Source organism: Cuculus canorus, chromosome 15, assembly GCF_017976375.1.
Source record: "Cuculus canorus isolate bCucCan1 chromosome 15, bCucCan1.pri, whole genome shotgun sequence".
Classification (NCBI taxonomy): Eukaryota; Metazoa; Chordata; class Aves; order Cuculiformes; family Cuculidae; genus Cuculus; species Cuculus canorus.
The window spans coordinates 11,891,104-11,914,058 of NC_071415.1; the positions used below are offsets into that span (position 1 = coordinate 11,891,104).

At 40.3% G+C, this 22,955-nt stretch overlaps 1 protein-coding gene across 2 annotated transcripts in view; it reads left to right on the top strand.

Annotated features, from left to right (window-relative positions):
- Positions 1 to 22,955, top strand: part of CARD11 (caspase recruitment domain family member 11) — a 121,642-nt gene that overhangs the window by 65,726 nt on the left and 32,961 nt on the right. Inside the window, exons 1-2 of one of the 2 annotated variants that reach the window (XM_009564592.2) lie at positions 961 to 1,268; positions 22,330 to 22,542. In XM_009564592.2, the coding sequence (XP_009562887.1) occupies positions 1,256 to 1,268; positions 22,330 to 22,542 (226 nt within the window). In that variant the 5' untranslated portion in view covers positions 961 to 1,255. Of the gene's footprint in view, positions 1 to 960; positions 1,269 to 22,329; positions 22,543 to 22,955 lie in introns of those variants that run through there. The other variant, XM_054080721.1, reaches the window with a different exon arrangement.

Genomic DNA, 22,955 nt, shown 5'->3' on the forward strand with positions numbered 1-22,955 from the left:
GATGAATAGGCAACGGCAGAACAAAAACCAGCGCATCACGGTGCGAGAGATTCGGGCTAAAGACTCCAAAGCAAGGTGACAGCAGCTCTGAAGGGCACTTCTAGCAGTGATGGGGACTGAGAGAACAGTAAGGGAGAGCACTGACTGACTCTGCTGTTGTGGGCTTGCCTGTGGAGGGAGGCTCTGCTTTGTAGACTAGCAGGTAAATGTCTTCAGTGAGACCCACACATAGTCGGATTTGCATGTGTGGCCTTAAGCCACTCATTAAAGCAGTACAAAATATACTTTGAGTTCTTTCTATCATCAGAGACTCTCTTTGGAAAATATATTGTTTCAAGTATCTACCATTCAACTGTAAAATCTAATTCTTGCATAAAGCAAACCTCGTTGACCACTTTTTTAGCAAAAAGCAATGACTGCTAAAATAGATGTTGTCTCAAAAAGCCTTTAAAGCCTTGGAAAACCCTTTAGAACCTTGGAAAATCCAGAAAGCCTTTAAACCCTGGAAAATCCAGAAAGCCTTCTGCCAGGAACTATTGTTCTTGAAACTTTGTTCAGTCTTTTCTTTGTTTTTTCTTTCCTGCTTGCTTTCGAGCCAGCGTGTGCACCGAGAAGCAAGGGCTGCTGCTTTGTGCCCAGGGAGGCATCAGTGAGGCTGGCATTCTGCAGGTCCCCTTCAGCCTGAAGGAAACACACTGAAAGTCCAGAGGACCAGATGTGAGGCAGTGGAGACAGCCTTCTTCTTCTGTCTGAGCCAGTCCTTTGTGCTGCTGCCAACTCTGCCCACTGTTCTTCCTGGGGAAGGGGCGAAAGCGGCTCTTGATTTGCTTACAGCGGCACTGCAGGGCTCTGCCGTCACCTGCGTGCAGAGTCATTTGCAAACGGGCTGTATCGCTGGAGAGCAGAAATGTGTTTTTTAAAACCCTAAGCAGATTTATAGTCTGGTTTCCTGTCAGGTCTTTGCATTTTCCTTCTCCGCCCCTCCCAGCCTCTGACACACTTTTTCTCACTTTCTGTGTCGCTCTTTGCGTGTTCTGACGCTGGTGCACTTGCTGCTTTCGTTCCTGCATCTCGCTAAAACTTTTGGCACTTTAGGGGCCACGGGTTGTTTTGCTTTTTGCATTTCCTTTACTTTTCAACAGCTGCAGAGCACAAATAACCTCTCCAAGACTCCTGGAGAGACCCCGACAATTGCATGGAGGCGACATAGGGAGTTTCAGATTGCAGGAGCTGCAGCGAGACAGCCGGGTCACTCATGAGCACCCAAGGTAAGGAAAGGAGCTGTCAGATCAGCTCCACCTCCTAGGACAGCACTTGACTCTAATCACTACAAGTTCCACTTTCACCTTTTTTTATGTTCATTTTCAACAGTATGTTTCTTTGAAAATGATTGCATTTGCGCCTTCCTCGCCCTCAGCAAATCTCGCTGTACTTTGCGTGCACCGATACCTGGAGCTCAGAGTTCAGCGAGGTAAACAGGCTGTAGCTGCAGGTGCAAAAGGATTCTTAAAGGAACAAGAAATAGTTGTGATAGGAAGGATATTTGCAGTGGAGGTCTGAAGAGGGTGGATGAAAGGACTGATCATCAGCACTGGCCTCCAGGGAGTCTCTGGTTCTACCCAGTGTGTTGTGCCCCAGCTTTTTCTTTAAATCTCTTCACTGGGGATTTAAGCTTTCTGCTAAGTAATAAAATATTTCTTCTTGGGTTTTTTTTCAGTTTTAATTTGTTCTTCTTAGTTCCTTTGTTCTTTTCTCAATGTATCTCTCTCATTATCTTTTTATGTCTTTTTTTCATCAAGCTTATTTTCTGTAAGACAAGTGCACCCCTTGGTCATTCCTTTTCTTTCCCTCCACCTTTTCTTTCTTGCCTGTGCAACAGACTGTACATCCTCCCCCGTGGTCTTAATCTTTTGCTCCTTCCCCTCTGTCAGTTCCTTCTCTGTCTTGTGTTCCCCTTTCCTGTTGCTCCTCAAGCTTCTCACACGCACTCCTACTTCCTGCTCCATCCACTTTTTCATGCACACAGCCCCGCAAACTGAATTTTACATGCTCAGTGGTGGTGCCCCTCCACTGGATTATCCTAGCACAAACTCGCTGCTTTCCTGCCTTTCAGGCGCATGTGCAGGATTTGCATCTTTGCAGGCTTGGGGATGCATCCCAAAAGACAAAAGTTTTATACTTGCAAAACTTCCTTCCAGTTCTTAGGCTTGTGTTTAGTCATCCACAACAAAGAGTTACTGTCATCCTGCCTGTTTCCTTCTGTCTCACAAACAGAATTTTCTAATACCTGTAACACACCGTAACTTCCTCTCCACTCACAAATACAGCCTGCCCTGACTCTGTGTAATTCTATACCTTTTCTTTCTATCATCCCACTCCTTCCTAAGTCCTTACCGCAACTCTCTACCAGGTTTCTCAATCTGCTTTTGTCTTGATGTTCAATTCATATTGGGTGGAACCACTGATGCAGATGGTCTTACTCTGTGCTGCCTTAGCATCCCCGCGGAGTACCTGTGAGGGAACTGGAGGAAGTATCGCAGTCTCTCAGCTCCTCTTTCCTTTGCAGGATATGCAGGTTGCAGCAGAGCAAGAGCTTAGTGGTGGAACTCAAGGTAGATGAAAAAAAAAAAATGGGAGAACACAATTCAAAATCTCTTTGGAAAACTGTAAAAATAGTTCTAGGTGATCATAAGCCTTTTTGCTAAACTTAATTACGTTTTCACCTTCCTACCCTGAAAACAGAACTTCTGGTGTAGATTTTGTCCATTTGACTTCTATGGGAGTTCAAATCTTAGAGGTAGAGGTTCTCAACTGTAATGCTGTTTTGGGAGTAATTTTACTCCTAAGATCTGGAACCGACCTGTTTCTTTTATACCAGACGTACTGGTGAGTCATCAAGATCAGGCCTGGCTAAAAACTGTATCTAGTGGTATTCTTTCTTTAAGTTGGTAAGCTTTGGACTAGATATGATGAATAAGTACATGTCTTTGATGAAGCCTCTTAGCCTCACGTTCTTAAGCAGGACTATTGAAAGTGAAAATTTATTTCTAGGGATGTTCTTATGTGGGCTTTTGGGGACTGAATAAAGATCACATATTAAACTCAGCTGAATTAATAAGAGAATTATTATGTGGGAGAATTCTCTTAGCAATCTGTCCTGCTCTCAAATTGTCCATCTCCTTATGAGTGAAAGGAGCTTAAATTTTATGTTTGCAATTATAATATGTCCTTTCTGATTCAGAGCTAGAAAACTGTGGCCTTTGAGCTGTGAGCATTCTCTCCTGAATACAGAAACAGGTACATTAAAATATCTTTGTCTTTTGGATCTTGCAAAAATCCCACTAGCCTAGAACAATAAAACAAGAGATGTTAGTTTTATGACTTTTGCTTTATTACAAGTTGTCTTGTGATGTGAAAAGTTCTTGCATTCCTTTTAGTCATTCTGCAAAACTTATATGATGATTTTGTGCTTTGTTTTTTCAGTATTCTGTGCCACCATTACTCGTTCCTTTTGTAAGGCCTTGATGTTTCCCAGAAATAAATTGGCTTAGACAACATCTTTTCTCTCTGTTTCTCCCTCCCTTTTCTTTTTCATCATGATGGTCTGCTGTATGTTGAGTTAAAAATGGGCATTGTCAAACTTGGGTTGTGACGGTTGCAAGGGGACCTGGAGCCGGCAATTTTGTGTGTGTATGTCTAGTTTCTTGAGTCTTGTGTCTGGCAGAGGAGGAATTTCAGCTGGAAAGAGATGGGAAACTTTCCATCCTACCTCGAAAAGTGGTATATTGAGAGGGCCAGCCCCAGAGCAGAAATTCAGAACAATGTGTGTGACTCCCTGTTCTTATGTGAATAGTTATTTCCAATTAGATTTAACTCTAAATTAAAAGAAAAATGAACTTTTAACATGGATGAAAAGAGAACCATCGAACTGCATGTATCTATTAAAATTAAAGGCAATTTGAACCTTCTTTGGAAGGATGTATCCCAAATAACTAGGATATGCTGAAGAAATCTGAATGCGACGTATGAAATGACCTTGGTTTATATACTGTTGCTTGGTAGATTTTAATCGGATAGATTTTAATCAGATCTGTGGAATGATTGCTCACAGAAGATGAAACAGAGGCAGCTTTATTTCTCCAGTCTTATGCCTGTTTTATTGGGAAAGAATGAGCTACCTGCTTTTCAGTACGTCTCAACTCTCTTTTTGATATTGAAATGTGTGTTTCATGAAATACAAATGTTTCGCTTAGATGTGGTCATTAAGGTTATGTAACTGATGGTGGAGTTTGACCTATGGCAGCTTTCTTTCTAAGTAGCCTCCACAGTGATCTAAACTTAAAAGAGCAAGGAACGTGGGACCAGATCTTGTGACTTTCAAACAGGAGGGTAAAACCATAAAGCTCACCAAGTTTAGTCAAATTTTGCCTCTGATATCAGCTAGAAATTATTTTTGTCTAGGCTGTTTTGTCAGTGCTGTCTGTAGGATTTGCATTCTCAGAACACTGTTCGCTTTGCTGAGAATACCGTATTTGCAGTGAAGCTGCAATTCCTTTTTGAGAACAAATTCTCAGGTGTATATGTAATAAGATTCTCCACGTCCTCCCTTCCCCCAAAACTCTGTTAAGTGCTGCCTTCACCCTCTAGTCTGGGTCAGTTATTTAATGGCAATGAACATTTTCAGGAAGGTAACCTTTCTGCTTGTGATTTGTTCAAGGACTCTGGAATTATAATGGTTGCTGCCAAATGTATATAATTGGTCTCTGTGGCACACATCCAATGGCTGATAAAAGCTTCTTTCTCTCTACTTCTTTAGTCAGTGTTCTCTTCCTATATTACCCTCTCACTTTGCTCCTCTCAGGCAAAAGGAGAATACAGAGCCGGTCTGTTTAAAGTGCAATTTGACAGCAGCAGCTCTGCCACAGCCCCCGTTGTGGTGTGTCCCAGCTGTGGGCAGTGGATTGCTCCACAGCTGGCGGTTTTCACACTGACTTCAGTTAAACACGAAGTTCTTCTCTGAACATTGATTTTAACACCCCTCTTACTTTATAATCATCTGCCAGATATTTGGGCTTTAGGAACGGTGGTAGTTTGGGAGTGCCACGAATTCACACGCTCACGGAGCTACAGGGGGTACGTTTGTGGTTTTAGCAGAGGGTAAGACCTTCATGCTTTTTTATACAAGGTTTTTTTCTCACAGCTCATAAAAGCACATTACTAGTAGCACCAAAAGCTGGCAACATGTTGTGCATTGTCTGCTATCACTGCTGAACGTGTAGTGAAGAGAATATTTGTGTTATACTGCAAAACCTATTTTCAGTGCTGGATGGCGCATTACTTTCTAATGATGTCTACATCACTGAATCTGTTTATTAGCTCGAGAGGAAGAGAAATTTGTCAAATCTCACTAGAAACCTATCAGAAAAGTCATACAAAACGCTATAACGTTGTGGTTTTGTCAAAAGTATAAATGTAGATACAGCTGTGCATGGGATATTATTTCTAGTAATTGTTGCCTAAATGAATTTGTCTCTGTAAAGCAATGTTGTGTGGCATTAAGGGATGTGTTTGTCCTTGTCCCTGAAGCCAGTTTGGCCTTATACAAAGATACTTGTTATTTGCTCAGGTCTGATAGTCTCCCTGTTTTCTGTAGTTAGGGGAGGAATACAGCTTCCTTGTAAGCAGTGAAAGGATTCCCACTGGCCTCTGCAGCGCTGTTTGTTTGCTGGCAAATTTTCCTGAGGTTGTAACTGAGGCTCTGAAGAGTAAATTTAACATCAGGTTTCTGTGTAAAATGGGATAAGGACTTTTTATCCATTTGAACACAGAAAAAGCTGTATGCTAGCAGTACATATGTGGTTATCGTTAGCAGCTAATGGATCATTTCCACTTTCATTTTTTACAGTTTTGTATCTATGTAAACATTTCTAATCTAGCCGTGTCCATACTTGAAATCAGTATGAGTATGCTTAACAAGTTGTTACACGCGTTTAGTATACTTGAGCACAAAAGTTCCTCCAACTTTTGAAACACCAAGAAGGAAACCTTTCAAATGTTTCCCTCTGTGAATTCTGAATCCTGAGCAGAATGGGAAAACACCCAAAGGTTGCTTCAACTCTTTTTTTTAAAGATTACACCAAATGCACTTCATTTCCAAACTACAGGGCCACAGGTCATTTAATCTTTTCTCCTTGATCGGGAACTGAAAGCTTAGCACATTTATAAGATCATTTGAAGGCATTTGGCTTTTGACTTCTCAATTAAAATAGCAGTGACATTTACCATTCACTGTCTAAACTCATTTGTTGCATGAAGCCTGAGTTTAAATGAACATTTCCTCCTTGGTTGCAATTTTGCATGGATCCTCTCCAAAGTCTACTGGTGCGTCCCAGTCTATTATAAGAACAAGTCACAGTGTCTAATCCAGTAGCTTCTTCCTGCATCTCTATTTCTTGGCATTTTCTGAATCACAGAATCACAGACATTTAGGTTGGAAAAGATCCTTAAGATCATTGAGTCCAGCAGTTAAACTACCATTGCCAAGTGCAACACGAAACCATATCCTTGAGCGCCACATCAAAGTAGTTGCCATGGTTTTTGTACTTTATAATGACGTAGTTAGTGGCATCATCAAGCTTATTTTGCTAATGAATTGCACTGATTGAAAATATAAAATTCCATAAACTCTTTCCACTTTTTTCACTCTTGTTGAGACAATTTTCTCGTGGGGAAAAAAAACCCCAAGCTTAAGACAAGACACTTCTCTGCTACTATACTGCAGTCTTCCTTCACAGCTCCTGCCAAAACAAGTCAGACTAAGTTTCAGTATTTAAATGTTTAAGAAGGTTTTGGGTGTGTTTCATCCTTCCAGTAACATATTCTTGTATTTCCAGTTACACATTTTTCAGGGAGACCTCAGCCTGTTTTCTTGTAGAAGGTTTCGTTTCCTTCTGCCTTTTATTTTCTCATTTTGCAGTTTATGCCATGAAAGATGTCAATGTGGTATGAAACAAAAAAATATTTAAAATTTTCTGTTAGGGCAGAAAGGAGTGTGGTTTTCTTCTGCTTTAGTAGTTAGAAAAAAAAAAAAAACAAGTGATGGAGTATTACATTTCCTGCAAGGCTGGAAGCACTGAATCAAGTTGTTTGTTTATTTGGTTTTTTTAATCTGCGAGTCTGTGGTCTGAAGGAAAAGTGGTACTTGGGCAATTTCATATGGAGTATTACATTACAGAATGGTGTTTTAGTGACTTGCCTATATCCATAGTGAGAGCAGTATCCAGGCAGTTCTGCTGGATTAAATCCTATCAACTGCAAGACTTCATTTGAGTCACTGAGCAACAAGCCTGGCGCACCTGGGAGAGCAGCATCTGGCTTGATAGTTACTTTAGAAGTCATGGGAGAATACAGTATCAGGAAGGACTGAACTTTTTCACCTGCAAAGAACAGTTGGAAAATGCCAGGTCTGAGACAGAAATGGTCAGAATTTGAATGCCACTTTGAAGGCTGTGAATTGAATGACAAACTCCTGATACATGTTCTGCACTGCAGAAAAATGCAAACTCATTGCGACTGTGTCATTACAACATGATAATAGCGGGTAAATCCAAAGCAGTTTGAGCAGGATAGTATTAAAAATATCGGATGCAAACCGATGAAATCAGCACAGATTTAAGTACAGTCTCTGCACAAAGGGACTGGAACAGTAGAGGTAATTTGAACATTCAGCTGCTGTGAGGAAAGAACATGAGAAAAGGCAGAGGGTGGTTTGTTGCTGTGGTTTTGGTTCTCACAGGACATCCCAAGTCCTTTCCACCTTCAGTCTGACCCGTTTGTCTGACTTGCCTCATTTGTCTTGGTTTGTGTCTCGTTCCTCTCGTAATTCCAATTGCCATTCCATATATAGTAGTTACATCAGATGAGAGAGGATAACTAACAAAGTTCTCTCTATAGAGCAAGCCTTAGGACTGAGGGTGTCTGTCACCTCCAGTTTAGAACTGATCCTAAGGGAAATGAAGCAATGCATTGAGCACAACATACAAAAAAAAACAAAAATAAAAAATCAGAGGGAATGCAGAGACGGGCTGCTTTGCTTTAGCAAGGTTTCTGGACCTCACCGACAAAGTAATACTTTCATCCAGGAGATTATTCTACTTCTTTACTCTCGTAAAGAATGCTTAACACATAAAGCTGGCTGTAGTAGGACAGGTCATTGTGCTGTGTTTCAGACAACAGGGTCCAAAATTGATCCTTTGGCCATACATGCAGAGAAACTATAAAGAGTCAGATCAGAGCATCAGACCCCGTGGGCTGTGCAGGGCCACATCCTGGCGTTCTGTATTGTGCGCTATGTGTCTAGAAGTGGGTTACTTCCCACCTTCCTCTGCCACTCACGTGGAAACAGTGAACTCTGTAGTCTCAGAAATTCATTCTGGTGCGAATTTGGCCTCACGCAAGCCCAAGAGAGACATGCAGCTGTCTGCTGCCCAGACCAACAATCCCCGTTTCCTGCAGAGAAAATCACAGCGAATAGAGGAAATGCCTTCTGATGGGTGGATGTGGGTTACGAGCCACCAGCCGGACCCTTCTGTCTCAAAGAGGAATAGCCACATTTTTGGCTAAGTGCTGGAAGTCTGCGTGAAAGAATCCAGAAGGAGAGTGTGTTTATTGCTTTAAACTTGGTTTATTCTTTAAGAATATCTTTTAACAGATATTATCCATTTCTGGTCCTCAGACTGTAGAGTGGGAAAGTTAAATTCTCTATTTTCCTTGCTAGGGTGAGTCACATCATAAACATTAGAAAAAAAATTTTAAGAGTCAATCTGGAAATTTGAACAGGGATAAGTCTGATTTACAGAGACTGACATCCCCAGTCCACTGGGGATACCACGGACTGGGCGTATCAGTTGTTTGCAGAAAGCTGGTAGTCCGTGCTCAGCTCACCTCAACTTTGCTATTCACATCGTTGCCACAACTGCTAATAAAAAGACAAGTGTTTCCCACGTCAGTCTTGACGACAACATCTCTGGCTTATAGCTGGTTGACATTCCAAGTGAATAATAGTGTAACAGCAATGTAAAATTGTCCTGCTGTATATGCAATTGGACAATTGGTAGCAACTTTTGATATTTTTGGCCTTGCATTTTGAGCAAAGGTTGTCAGAGGAGAGCGAGTGGCATAGTTCTATTTTAAACAGACATTGTTTGTTTTTACTTTTTTTTGGGGTCAGATTTCGACTCCCTACAATTAAAACTTTGCAAAATTTTATTTTAAAACTTCGCTGCATTTCATTTTTCTGATAGGACTCGTATTTCCTTGTGATAAAAAAAAACAGTTGGATTTGTGGAACGGTGCTGGGAAGTATTGGCTGGATGTTGCAGTTTCTCTGCTCTTCATTCAGCTTCATTGCAAATGCTGACTCATTGAGCTCCATGGGACAGCGTTCCAAAAATTCCTGAACAGCTTCAGCCTCTGCAGCTGTGGTTACTCATCTCGCAGCAGCTCCACTGAAGGCCTGGCTCTGGCCACTTGTTGCTGATTTTGCACTACCTTTTATGACCTATTGACACGTGTATTTGCAAGGTCATGTGTTGAGCTGGATGGAGAAACTGATCCAGCTGAAACTTAACCATGCAAAAAACTGTTTTTCCCAGTGGACCACCTCCTGCCCCCATTGAGAGGCAGGAATGAGCAGCAAGAATTAGGCTAAGAACCCATCTTACAATTCTAAAAGTTGCTAAGCTCCAAAAATTTTGAGAATCGAATCTTTAATCTCCTCTCTCTTAATGAACATGGGCTCCTGTGTATTTTCATCACTTTTGAAAACAGGACACAGGTAAATTGAGCTCTTCTTGCAATTTTTACCATTAATTTTTGTGTATTAAATGTATTTTAAATGACGAAGAACATAAATACAAAAAGGTGAAATACCAGTCTACCTCCTGACAGCTTGCTTACTTCCAAGCAAGCAGGGATACTAGGACAGAAAGGGCTAATTCGAGGGGTGATAAATGGTCAGGATGTTAAAATAAGGCATGGGGTTCTTCCATATTTTCTGCTGCACAGAACAGTGCTTGATGTAGAACTTCTGCTTTCCATTATGATAACGAACAAGAGCTGGTTTTGTCATGTTGCAAAGCAGTAAGCTTTTATAATGCTGTGACCACAGTTTATAATGCTGGATGTTTCCAGCTTTCAAGTCCCATCAGGGAGTGTACAAGAATTAGAAGTTGCCCCCTCATAAGTACCAGGACCAACACTAACAAAGCCTTTTTTACCCTAGAGAATGTCATTGACAGGAGCCAAGGGACATGCCCACATACAGAGTTACTCCGAAAGCTTTTCTAGCAATCCAGGAATTATTAATAATTACTCGCTCTCAGGACAGGTCCTATAAACACTTCCTCCCACACTGAGTTGCTATGAACAATTTCAGTGTGACTATAAGGAGAAAGTACAGTTTTGTGGTTACTGTAGTTCATCAGCCCTTTCAGAGCTCTCCCACAGTGCTTGCCTACTTCTCATCAAGTCCATTCTTCTGTGGTGTTCTGTATTTTGTGCTCTCTCAGAAAGGAACCTTGTGGAGCAACAGCAGAAGAACGCCTGTCCCTGCCTTCATCCCAGCTAACTGTGTTGCTGTGCAAAGGACTGGACTCATGTCACCCGTTCATGCTGGCGTGGTGACACGAGATCAAGAGCTCCTGTGCTCTCAGAGCTCTGGAAAGACAGTAGAGGTAGCTCACAGTAGACAGAATACCACTAAGCGTGCCAACATCAATGGTGATGTCTGCTTAGAACACCCATTCTGGGCATTCTAATAATGAAAAGGTTGGACACATTTTCTAATTTCACAAAGCTTTTAAAATTCTCCATATGTTTCCTTTAAAATAATTCCTTTAATCTTTCTGATGTTCGCAGCACCCTGGAGAATAGTGTGAGTTATTTTCTCAGTTGATGAGTATATTGCTTTTATAGGATTTGAAACAGTTATGGAGCTGGGTAACTTATGACAAAATAGGATTTTGAATTGAGCTTGCTCTATCTTCTTTTTCTAATCCAGAGTGAACCTTATCTGTTGTTATTTTGTATTTCATATGATTCTATATCATGTTAGAGTGATTACTGCCAGAGAGGCTAGAAGGCCCTTGCCATCAAAGAGGGAAACGCCTGAACACAGCACATAATTCTTGAATGATCTGAAACCTGAGTGGAAGAAAGCAGGAGTTAAACTGACTCCTGCATAACAGTTGTTTTGTTTCACACTTGATGTTCCATCCCTGTGCCTATTTCCTCAGCCTCCACGGTGACTTCATTAGCAATGAGGTGCTAATTAAATGTCATATTTACGATTAGAAAATAAAATCATTGGACCTTTTTTAAATAGATTTTTATGAGTTTTGGCTCAGTTAGTTGAGTCAGCAGTATAGATTCTGCAAGGCTGAACTTATTGGCTTTGAAAAAAAAGATAGATAGAGCAAATAACTATGGCAGGAGAGTCTAATCAAAAACCTCATATAGTTTCTACACTGTATTAATTTTTGAGCATGAGAAAAATAATTTTGACTTTATTCCTCATAGAAAGAAATATTGCTAGTCATGTAGAAAGAACCCTTCTTTTATTGCATCTCAGAGGGTTCAAAGCATAAAATTTCATCTAATTCTTAAAATCTCAGTTGTAGTTGGGGACAATAATCTGAAAAGAGGTCGATGCATCGTCAGTGTTCATCTCTTAGCCAGGAGACTATTTATTTCATGGATTCAGAAGGGTTAGGATTAACACAGGTGAGCACTGACACAGAGCCTCTGCCTTCTTTCCTGCGCAATGGGTACCACTGGAAAGTTTATGCAACACTGGAGAATCAGAACTACTTAAATAGTGCTGCCAGCCAGATTTATAGGTGCTGTATAGAGCAGTTTCCTATTCATGTGAAAATTAGCACGTCACAAAGCTTTAAAGGCCCATTTTTCAAGTGCTTAGCACTTGAAGGATGCTCCAGTGGCAAAAAGATTTTTGAAAGAGCTCAGCTTCAATTTAAGTGTGGAAGAAAGACCTGATGCTTAACGCTCAGCAGCCCTGTGATTCATAACGCTATCTTATCCTACACTCTGAGGCAAGTCTTGCAAAAACTCTGGCCATTTATTTTGATGCCTAAATGCCACCTACGCTCTTTGAAAATCTGACCCTAATTATGAGTTGTGCCCTTGAGTCGGAATGAGAAATAGGGGAAATCAATCCTTATGTGTGGGAGCTGTTTACTAGCGCTAATATAGCTTGTAACCCTACTTCATACACAAATACAACACTGCATTTAAAACAAGGGCTTTCCTGCACGTTCTGCAAATGCTTTTGTTGTTAACTTGTGATATTTTATGCTATGAGGTACAGCTAATGCAGATAGCACATAAGGAATTGTTACGCTTCAAGGCCTAAGTTAGGAGAATAAAACAAAGCTTCCACTGACTTTTACTTGGCTGTGATGCCTTACCACCCTTTGTGCTTTTAAACAGCTTCTCCTAAAGCTCGGGATTTAGGTGCATATAATCCTGTAAATCTTGTTTTTGTGATGTCGTTGGTAGATGCTGTTTTAGCAGCAGCTGCCTGTGCTTAAAGACGAGGATGTTCACAGATGGAGTGTAATTCTGGCATCACTTTACAGTTGCTCTTTTCACAAGTATTTATTTCTACAGTCAACAGTGAATTCAGTGAAATCTCATCCTTCTCCTTATGTTGACTCGTTCTCGGGAGCCGCGCTCAGGTGAAGATGGATAGTCAGATTTCTTGCTATTTTAGTACTTTGCTGCTTAGGTCTTTTCAAAAAATACATGTTAACCATAAACTGAAGTGGCCAGAGTTTCCTCATGGAAACAGAGTGTAGTCCAATAGTTAGTTAATTCTTCTGGGTTAAGTTTTCCACGTGGATGCTTTACAGGATTTTATTCTATCTCCTCTGAGCAATGGACTTAGTTATGGAAAAAAAGCAATGGAAGATACTTAATTCCTCCTTGCAATGCTCTGAAGGTAGAAAATATAGAATTACCAAGTATCTGGTGTTGTCTCTTCCCCAAGACAGCCAGGTAAGGTCCTAGAGAGGTTACCACTCGCAGAAATAAAGTACAGTCCCTTTAAGCAAAGAATCACACTTCTTGCTTTAAATTGCTATAGAAGGACTTAAAGGAGCTCTCCTGCAGGACAGGAAGTGAATTCTCTCTCTTTTTTTCCAGAGGTTGCTTTCCTGCTCTTAATTGCAGGCCTTACAGGTAAGCTTCTTTGCCATCAGAATAATTTATAAACCCCAACTGCAGTAGTGTGGGGAAATAGGACCTATTTGAGGTGCTCCTCAGGTCTCTCTGGCTCCATCTGGAGCACACAGCTCTGTGGTCAGAAGAACACTTCCTTTAAGACTTTCCTCTGCGATCGTGTCATATTTGAAAGTTACCCACAACCTCTGTTCAGAAGAAAAGGGAAGTAAAGCAGCCCCCAGGCTTTCTATCTACTATAAATAGATGGTTAAGTTTGAGCGAGAGGATGGTGGGTGTATGTTTCCGGAGCAATGTGACACGGTCCCACAACACTGGTACAAGAACAGAGAGGACGCAAAGCAATAAGAAGAGGAAGTGACCAGAAAGCATAAGTGGGAAAAAAATCTATTCATAAAACAAGTATAATTTCACATTTCCACGTGAAAGGAGAATTCTAACTTCCAGCACTAAAATAGCAACCTCTTTCTGATTCCTGGTGAGGTTTTGTCCTTCCTAGGCGAGGCTGCTTGTGATCTATTGTATGCTTTTCCTTGTCAAATGGCATCCGGTTGTCTTCTGCATGTCTTGTACTCTGCTGGGTGAGATGCATGCTTTAAGCAAGTTTAGAAGGATAGAGGATTTTGTCAATGAGCAGAATATTAGACTATGGCAGTCTGCACTAGGAGTGAAGCTTCCTTCTCCCAGTGGCTCTGAGGTGGAAAGACTACAGATATTTCTTGTGTAAGGCATGTATGTCATTCTTCAATCTACAGTCAAACTGGCATGGGCAAGGCAGCCATGTGGTCTTTAAAATTAGGGTCTGTTTTAAAGTAATAGTTACAAAGAAGTCACAGATAGAGTAAGATATAGATATCTCTTCTATCTATGTGAAGCTATGCATTTCCATAAATGAACAAAATGTATATGTGAATTATAGCAGTCTTCACTCTTAGGATACTGGGCAATATTTGATCCAACAAACTATATTGTTAGCCATTAAGAGCTGGGTAGATAAGTGGATAGATAGACTTCACCGAGCTAGATAGGAAGCTATTATACCCTTGCATAGCGCGTTTAAAATATTGAGCTGAATCATATTCTCGTTGCAATCAATCCATGCTGCTGTCATAATGCAGTAAACAGTTTGTGAGGGGGTTATTTTTCATGTGTTTGGAGTAGTATTGTTTGTTAAGGTTGATCTTTATATGAAGGCTATGAGAGCTGGCTCCTTATTCATTCATTCTTTGTATTTGATGCGTTTTGAGCAACTGTAGGATCCTTAATATAGGGTTCTGTCCTTTTTTCCACTCATTTTATAAAGCCTGCTTTATGAAATATTATTTTCAAACTTTCTTGGGTTGTGGTGAATTACATTGTGATTATCTGACAGTCTTTGAGATTGGAGTGTAACCTTTTCTGTGGTAAAAATGGCCTAAGCACTTACTGTCAGTCATTGCTGAATTTGGAGATTGTTAATCTACAGCGCGGTCCTTCCATCACACAGTACTATATAGAATCGTAGAATCACTAGGTTGGAAAAGACCTCTAGGATCATCGAGTCCAACCATTCCTATCAACCAATGCTTGCCCCCGGCTTTGCTACTGCTTCTTCCTAAGCTAGTGAGAATCTCATTATCAGCTGTAAAAGCAGAGTGAGTCTGTCTGGAGAAAAAATTAACATGGAACCTATTAATGAATTCCGAAGCATTTCTTGGACCAACATTCTCATGAGCCCTCGGTAGCTTGAGGATGAAAGCTTCTTTTTCACATCTTAGCTTTTAGCACACAGTAGCTGAATGGAAATGCTCGTGCTGCACTTCAGAAAAAAAAACAATCTAGACATATAAACATATTTGTACCACATTAGCACAGTGATTTCTGTTGTCCTCCTCATCATCATCATGCCTAACAGGATCGAGGGTGTGTAGATTGAAGCATTTATTAAATGTCAGGCTTTCCACTGCTACGCTGCAAAGCCTTTAAAACAGATGCACTAAATTCTGGTGGTAAATTATTTATTTAAATTATTGTGTCGTTATCTTGATTTGCATGCTGAGAGCTAACACTGATTTCTAATGTGTCAGGGTCTGTGGCAGGGCCTTCTCTATTTATCTTTTCATTTGCTTTACACTCCTTATTCCTTTCCTTTGCCTTTACTGAGGCCTTTCCTGTTACCATCTCTGTCTCACTTTGTTCCTCACTTTCATTCTGTTGTGTTCCCCTTTCTCTGACTTATTCTTTTCCTGTTCTCTTCTTATATTTCCATTTCTCTTGTCCTCACCATTTTTCATCCGCAAATGTCTTTCTCTGTCATCTTTTTTTTTCTCTCATTGCTCACCTCCCTTCTTTCTCTTTTTATTTCATGTTATTATAATTTAAAAATAGTAGGATTAACAGTTTCTTAAATCTAGGAGTCAGATTCTTAAACAATATGGGAAAACAGAATAATATACATCAAATCACCAGTACAGTCATTGCCATCTGAAGGGACAAATCTCACTTGATTGACCCTAGAGGGAACCTAGGCAACTAGTCGTGACTAGAACCCAGCCTTTATAGGGCGTTCTAAGGAGGAAGTGTAAAACAGTGGGATGAAATTTGGAACAGAACATGAATCCACTCTCTAAATTTGCTCCTCTATCAGCAGTGCTAAGACGGTGTTCCTGAGGGAGCTAGAAGCATCTTCGTGGTGTATAGAAAACAGTGACACATAAAAAAATGATAGAGATGTCAAAACGTCATTTAAGCTATTTGTAGGGGAGGATTTTTCCATTTTCTTTGTTTATTATTGGTAATATATGTTCTACAACCAAATCCGATTGGGTGTTGCATGTTCGAGGTAGCACAGTCTGCTGTCGGTTTGCTACTGAGATTAAATTAGTCATTTCCTTCCCGTGTGAGAAGATGATAAAAGTTCTGAAGTTCTAAAGCTGGCAGACTTGAGGAAAACATAGACTTCAGATAGTTTCACCAGACAGAAGACAAAACGTGAGAGTGTAGATCTCGGCCTTTTATAAAACAGAGGTTATTACAGGATCCTAATCAGTGTTATTGAACTGATTACGGTTCTTTTGCAACAATGTGCCATTGAGCAAACCAACATTCTTCACGTGTAAATAGTTTTTTCATCCAGGAAGTGATAAGTATTTTATAAGTTTCATATGTAATTTCAAAAGCAGACAGAAGCTAAACGTAATAAGTGTGGAATTCAACGCATGTATTATTCAGTTCTTCAGCAATATTATCCCCTAATACTGAAAACCTTGTGCATCTTTGTTGCATACAGTATTTTCTGGCTTAGGTGGTACTAAGCAAACCCTTGGGTGTACTGACTAAATACTAATGATTGATCCCAGCTTTATGTATGCATTACACTTTCTTTTTTTCTGATATGGAGTTTTATATGGATCTGTTCTTGGGAGAGTAAATAAAGGCAAAGGAGAGATAATTAAAGGGAGTTCCTTTGTATTAATTCTTCTGGACTTCTGCTAGGACAGGAATAGTAAATAGAGACAAATCTCTGATTTATTCTATTCCATTCTTTTTTTTTTTTTGTGCAGCAGAGATACTAAGAGTAACATGATAGAATTCTTAATTTCTTTTCTCTCACTTGTTTGTTGTTGAGCAAATATGTTGTGAAAATGAGGGGAATTTTCTTTCCCTCTTCTGCTTGTAGAAACAAGACAAATATGCCTCCAGAGCCCTTTGAACCAGTTGGGGAGTTTCTTTTGGTTACCTCTGTCTCTCTTCTGTTCAGGAAATGGGACTAAAATTTGTGACGGTGTCTATCATCTGGCTTCACTGAAGATCTAGTTTTCCCTCACTGAAGCTTTGTAAATCTACTAGAGTTTTGTAGGGTTTTTATAGGTTGTGTGTAATGGGAAGATTGACTCAATGGAATTGAACAGAATACATTTGTGCTGAAATAATCCTATTTTGTGTTTAAAGCTCCCTGCTCTTCTATTACTTTGGTATCTCTTGTTCTATATTTTTCTTTTGTATTTTATTGAAACTGTGGCATCCAGTAAGCTGAATCTTTTGCTTAAAGAGAGGTTCTGATATATACAGAATGCTTCTTTCCACACACAGCCACTGTGACCTAAACCAGAAATGCAACCCAGTCCATTCCGTAGTGCTGCCGGCTTCAGGAAGCATCCCAGCACCTGCAGAATCTGAAGTAATAAAACTGCACTCATAATAAATGCTTTTCTAGAGCCTTCCCAACTTGGTGGTTCCACGTGCTTTGCAGTCACTAATTAATGAGTCCTACTTTGCCACCAAAAATTCTTCTTACCCACCTTGTTTACAGATGGGGACACTGAGGTGGAAATAATGGATATACAGTGCAAATTCTTAAAGGTAGATGAAGACATTAACTCATCTCCTTTGGAAGTCCAGATTTAAGCACCGGTAGGGAAAAAATTTCAAGCCTAGGTAATCAAATTTAGTCTTCTCAATCAATGTTTAAGCTTTTTAAAGGTGTTTTTGGTACCATAGAACATCCAGCAATGCAGCCAACATAATTGGAAGCTGCTGGTATTCTGCATTTCAGAAAGCCAAGAGTGCAAACAGAGCTCTCCCATCCTTAAGCAAAGGAAGAGAACTTCCCTATCACACTCTATAAACTGTGACTTTCCTCTAAAATTAAAAATAGTTCTCAATCCCTTTGTGGGTTTGTGGTTCTCTGATATTGCAGAACTGCTTATATCCATACAAGCAGCTTTTGAGAAAATCGCGCTCGTGTTTTGCCTCATGGTGTGAGGCGTTCTACAGACCTGAGGGACAAAGGGTGCTGCCCTGTGAAGTCTAGAGATACGCATACATAGAAAGAGGATGTAATACAACACCCTCAAAATGCTGAGTATAATTATATACACAGTTTTAAAATGCTATTTTCATCTTTATTTTTGCTTTAAAGTGTGATAATTCCTGTGCAATCCTTTCCTGATTTACACACACATATTTAGTATTTAACATAAACGTGTGTTCTCATTAACTTATAATTTGCATGAACATTTTGTGTATTGTGGTTTTCTTTTCTAAATACTGCCAGTCTGAACACCTGCAATAAGCACAGAAGTCCAAACCAGTAAAATAGATCACCTCTTCCAAAATAAACTTCCTCCTGCTTCCCAGTATGACAATACTGTTTTTTTCATGTTTCACAAAGGAGGTATCAAGAAATCAGAAAACCTAGTTGAAGCCTGCATTTGCAGTCTGCTGCGGTGGTTCCTTGGTGTTGGCAGGCTGACAAAAATTCAGAGCAAGGGGATGCAAATAATTAAACGGCTGAAGGGTTAATTTCTGCACCATCACGAAATGAATGACAAAAAAATGAAGCTTTAGATGTGCCCTGATGATGAGCGCTTTAGAGAACCCCTGGTTGGTTCTGAAGCCTGCAGGCTTTATTCCCTTGATCAGTGAAGAGTGTCACTGACATATGAAAGTGTGGAGTCTCGGTGAGAACAGAGAACAGCTCTAACTGCAAGGTGATTTCTTCAGTTGAAAAAATATAACAAAAAAATAACAAACACATAGAAAGATTCATTTGTGTGTAACAGCCAAGAGAAGGACAGTCCCTGAGAGACAACAGGAGATGAGGGAGATGGAGTGTTTCTTTTACTGTAAAAAAAGGGTTCTATCTTTTATTTGTCTGAATCTACAGAAACCTTTGAAATAGATGGGCTAGCTGAGATTATTACTGGATTAAGACCTCCTGCAGTTAAAAGCCATGTTGTATACTAACTACTGAAAGGAGCGGCAGGAGATCAATTTTTTAACTGCTGTGGCTATTCTTATTTCTTCTTAGTTAATATCTGTTGAAGTCGGTCCAAACCTGTAACTTCACGCCTGTGATTTGTCATGGGCGCCATGGTATTTCTATGACATATCGCAACTTCTGAATGTGTTAGGTTACAACTCAAGAGGTGCTGAATACAGAAACTAGATAATGGTAATAGGGATCAGATTAAATAAGTGATTGCACATTTGAAAACATTTTAAATCTGTCATTTTTAATTTTGTAGGTGAAAACTTTTCTGCAATATCATCACAGGAAGGAAGGAAAGGAACAGGGAACACAGTCTTTTAAAAACCTAGAAAATGTATGTGCTGCTGAAAATCTTAAAATTAAAGCCACTAATATGATACCTTTGTTGGTTTTTCACTGAGTTTCAGTTGTCATATGTTTTTTGACCAGCACAACAAAATTTCAACCAGTCGCAAGCATTTGATTTTCTGTTCAACATTATATTAGAGGCTAAATCAAAGAAATATGTGCTCATTAAGAAGGGGCTGTACTTACACCAGCTGTCCGTTGCCTTTGTCTCCTGAGTAACTCCACAAGAGAGAGGAGCTGCCTGGGGTTTATAGTCTTAAACCAGTCTGGCCAAAGAGGCACAACGGGGGCAACATCCCGAGCTCTAGGGAAGAAAGGACTGCTACCTCTTGTGCAGCAGTGATCCCTGCAAGGCGATTAGCAACAGCGCAGCGAGCCAGGATGGGGTTCAGCTGTGCCTCTGGTAGGGCATTTCTAAGGTGGAAATACAAAGGAAGCAAAAGGACGATTCTGAAATTCCTATGTGACAGTGAGGGACCACTCCACTAAATGTATTTTCTAATGGCTTGCTCCTAATAATAGACTCCGTTTAACAGGAGTTTCCTACCAGAAATCTCCTTTTAAAAATTCTTAGCCACTCATGCAATGTACTTATTACTTTCCCATTAGACATTATGTTCCCAAAATAACAGTATGGACATATTATGCCCATACACGAGGGACTACTTGATAAAGGTGTTTTTAATGTCAGGTACGAAAAAGTATTCATGTTGAGAATTACGCTGATGAGTGAACTCTTCTTTGAATCATTTAATGGAGAAATCCCTTACTAATGTCCTGAGGGAACTGCTGACAGTGTGTAATAATTTCTGGTTCGGTGCAGCAGATTACAAGATATCTTGCATTTTATGAAATTCAAGCAAGCGCTTCTTTTGCGCTCTGAGGTCCATCTGTGAGCATTCTGGTACTGTCCCCAAAATGAAAGGCCCTGCAACACCCCTGCTTTTAGACGCGGCAGATAGCTGTGCCTGGAGGATGACTAAGGCACTGCACTCTGTGACCTTCTGCTTTACTGCCTTCTGCTCCCAAAAGTTCAGCTTCTCCAATTATGCAGTGTTTTTTTAATTCACCTTTGAAGTCAGGAACAGTTATTTCCAGAATAAGCGGTGGAGACTAAAGTTCATGAGAATGTATGTGTGCTTCCGATGAAGCTATTTCACCTTTAGCGTTCCTCCCACTGCTGCCTGCTTCTATCGCTTTACCTTTATGCTGGTCATTGCTGCAGTGTCATCTTTACCACATGTAAATACTGGAATTCAGTAAGAATTTCATCCAGCTTATGATTAGTTCATAAAACCAGAGCGATTTTCCCATGATTACAGCCGTGCCCCCTTGATTCTGGATCACTTTGAGCAGATGTGGTCTTCCTTGTCCTCCAAGGATGTTATCTCTCTCAGCTCATTTAAATAGCACTCACTGGAGGACTGAAATCTATACGCACTTCGCAAAGCAAATGCTAAATAAGTGGTTTTTAGGATGTGAAACTACAAAAATGGAACTCTGGAAGAGGTACAGGAGTATAGCAGAACTTTTGGCAATGCTCGTCTAACCTGCCCATAGTATGAGAAACCCATCCAAATTTTTCTAATAGAGATATTGAACCCCAGCCTAGGGTTTTGGATGATTTGGGAAAGCCTTTGGAAGCATCGAGAAAAGTACGTGCATTTTTCTAGGATTTCTCTGTATTTCATTACAATAACATTCATTATAATGCAACACCGACTTACGTTATTTAGCGGATTAGCACTTGTGGTTTTAGCTTTTAAAGTCAGGAGTTTATAGCCTCTGGCTATACAGATTAATATCTGATTTAGCCCAATGATGTTCGATGTAACGCAGGCTGCTTTGCAGTTCTTGATTTGAAAGCTGAGGAAATTAAAACAAAGTGGAGAGAACTCTTTTGGTCCAAGAAAAACAACATGTTGGTTTTGAGGTCTTTAGTTACTGATTGCCAGCAAAGTCTCATAAAGTCCAGACCTTGTCTCACATGACCTAAGAACTGCACATTCTTCTTATACAATGGTCTCTGATGGGGGAAAATAACTCTTGAAATAGAAGCTTATCTTCCTTGCGCCACCTGGATCACAAGATCTTGAAAAAGCTAGAATGCAAAAGTAAAGCTTATTTCAAAGCTTAACATTTATTACAAAATTAAGACGGAAAGATTTTTACAAAGTTTCTTTACTCTTAACGTCAGTGCAAGTTTTCTCACCTCATTATTGCCTGCCTTGTAATCTTCTTTAATGAGGTGGTTACAAATTAGGAGCTTGCAGGAAATTTCTTATCAAGCACTCAGAAATCATGTGGTAATGTTTGCATGAGTCAAGAACATTTTCAGACTTCAGTGGTACAATGCTCATGCCTATGCAGTCATGGAGAGAAAGGCAAGGTCTGAACTCGTAAGGGCTTCATGGCCACACATCAGTCAATCCATAGAGGGCTGCAGAAGGCAGACAGATGTAACTGCTTAAATATTCTCGTGTAGTCATTTACATGTATTGGCTCATCACATATATGCAGGAAAAACTGCAGGTTCAAATCACTACAGCTGAGAGGAACAAAGGAGGCGAGAATGAAAGCCTTAGTTGCCCACAGCAAATATCTGTCTTTGCTCTAAGCTCTGCATGTTCATAGCCTGTCTTGCATGGCAATATGTCCTTTCCCATTGCTTCCAAAATGAAGAGGGATTCTCTGACGTGTAGAGACCTTCACAGAGTTAGTTGAGCTGCAGATTCATCACTAGAGAGCAATATGCAATAGTTCATAGGCTCAAGATAGCGCTTCTCTGAACTGTCACTTTCCAGATGAGCGGTGGGCAGACTGTGCTTCAATTCAAACCGTTTCAATATAGGACAAATCCAGCATTAGTCAGAAGTGATTCTAAACTCGTCCTATCTGACACGGAAACACTAAAAAGTAACAGGATCGAAACTGTCCTACTTGTTCATTTGCCAATTGTTTTTCTTGTTTAGGAGGAGAGCCAGAGATGGAAGACTGCCTGGAGACACTGAAAGATGAGGAGGAAGCTTTGTGGGAGAACGTGGAATGCAACCGGCACGTGCTGAGCCGGTACATCAATCCGGCCAAGCTGACCCCGTACTTAAGGCAGTGCAAAGTAATCGATGAGCAAGATGAGGATGAGGTGCTTAACTCACTTATGCTGCCCTCCAAAATTAACCGAGCAGGTAATTATTTTGTGAATGGCTACATCTGCATCCCTATCTGGACAGTGTGATTTTGCTAAGTCTGGAGAGAGCCTGTATCAAATTACAGATTATCAAATGGAAACCCTATATCTCATTTACAGGAGATTTAATGTAAACAGGGGAACCTGCTGCTGCTATTTTGATAACAGTGATTCTTTCCAGTGCTGTGCAGACTGGAGTTTATGGGGTTCACATTCCTATCAAAGCCCTGGCAACTATTTCGGTTAACACAAGCAGCAACCACTGACATTCCAAGAGTAAGTTTTCAGCTGTCTTGCTGTTCTTCGTGATTTGTCACTGAAGGGCATGCCATCCTAGCGTTTCAGTGCTGTCTGGTAGAGGCTGCGCTGAAAAACGTCTCTTTTGAAATTTCTGTTCCAGAGACCAATTTG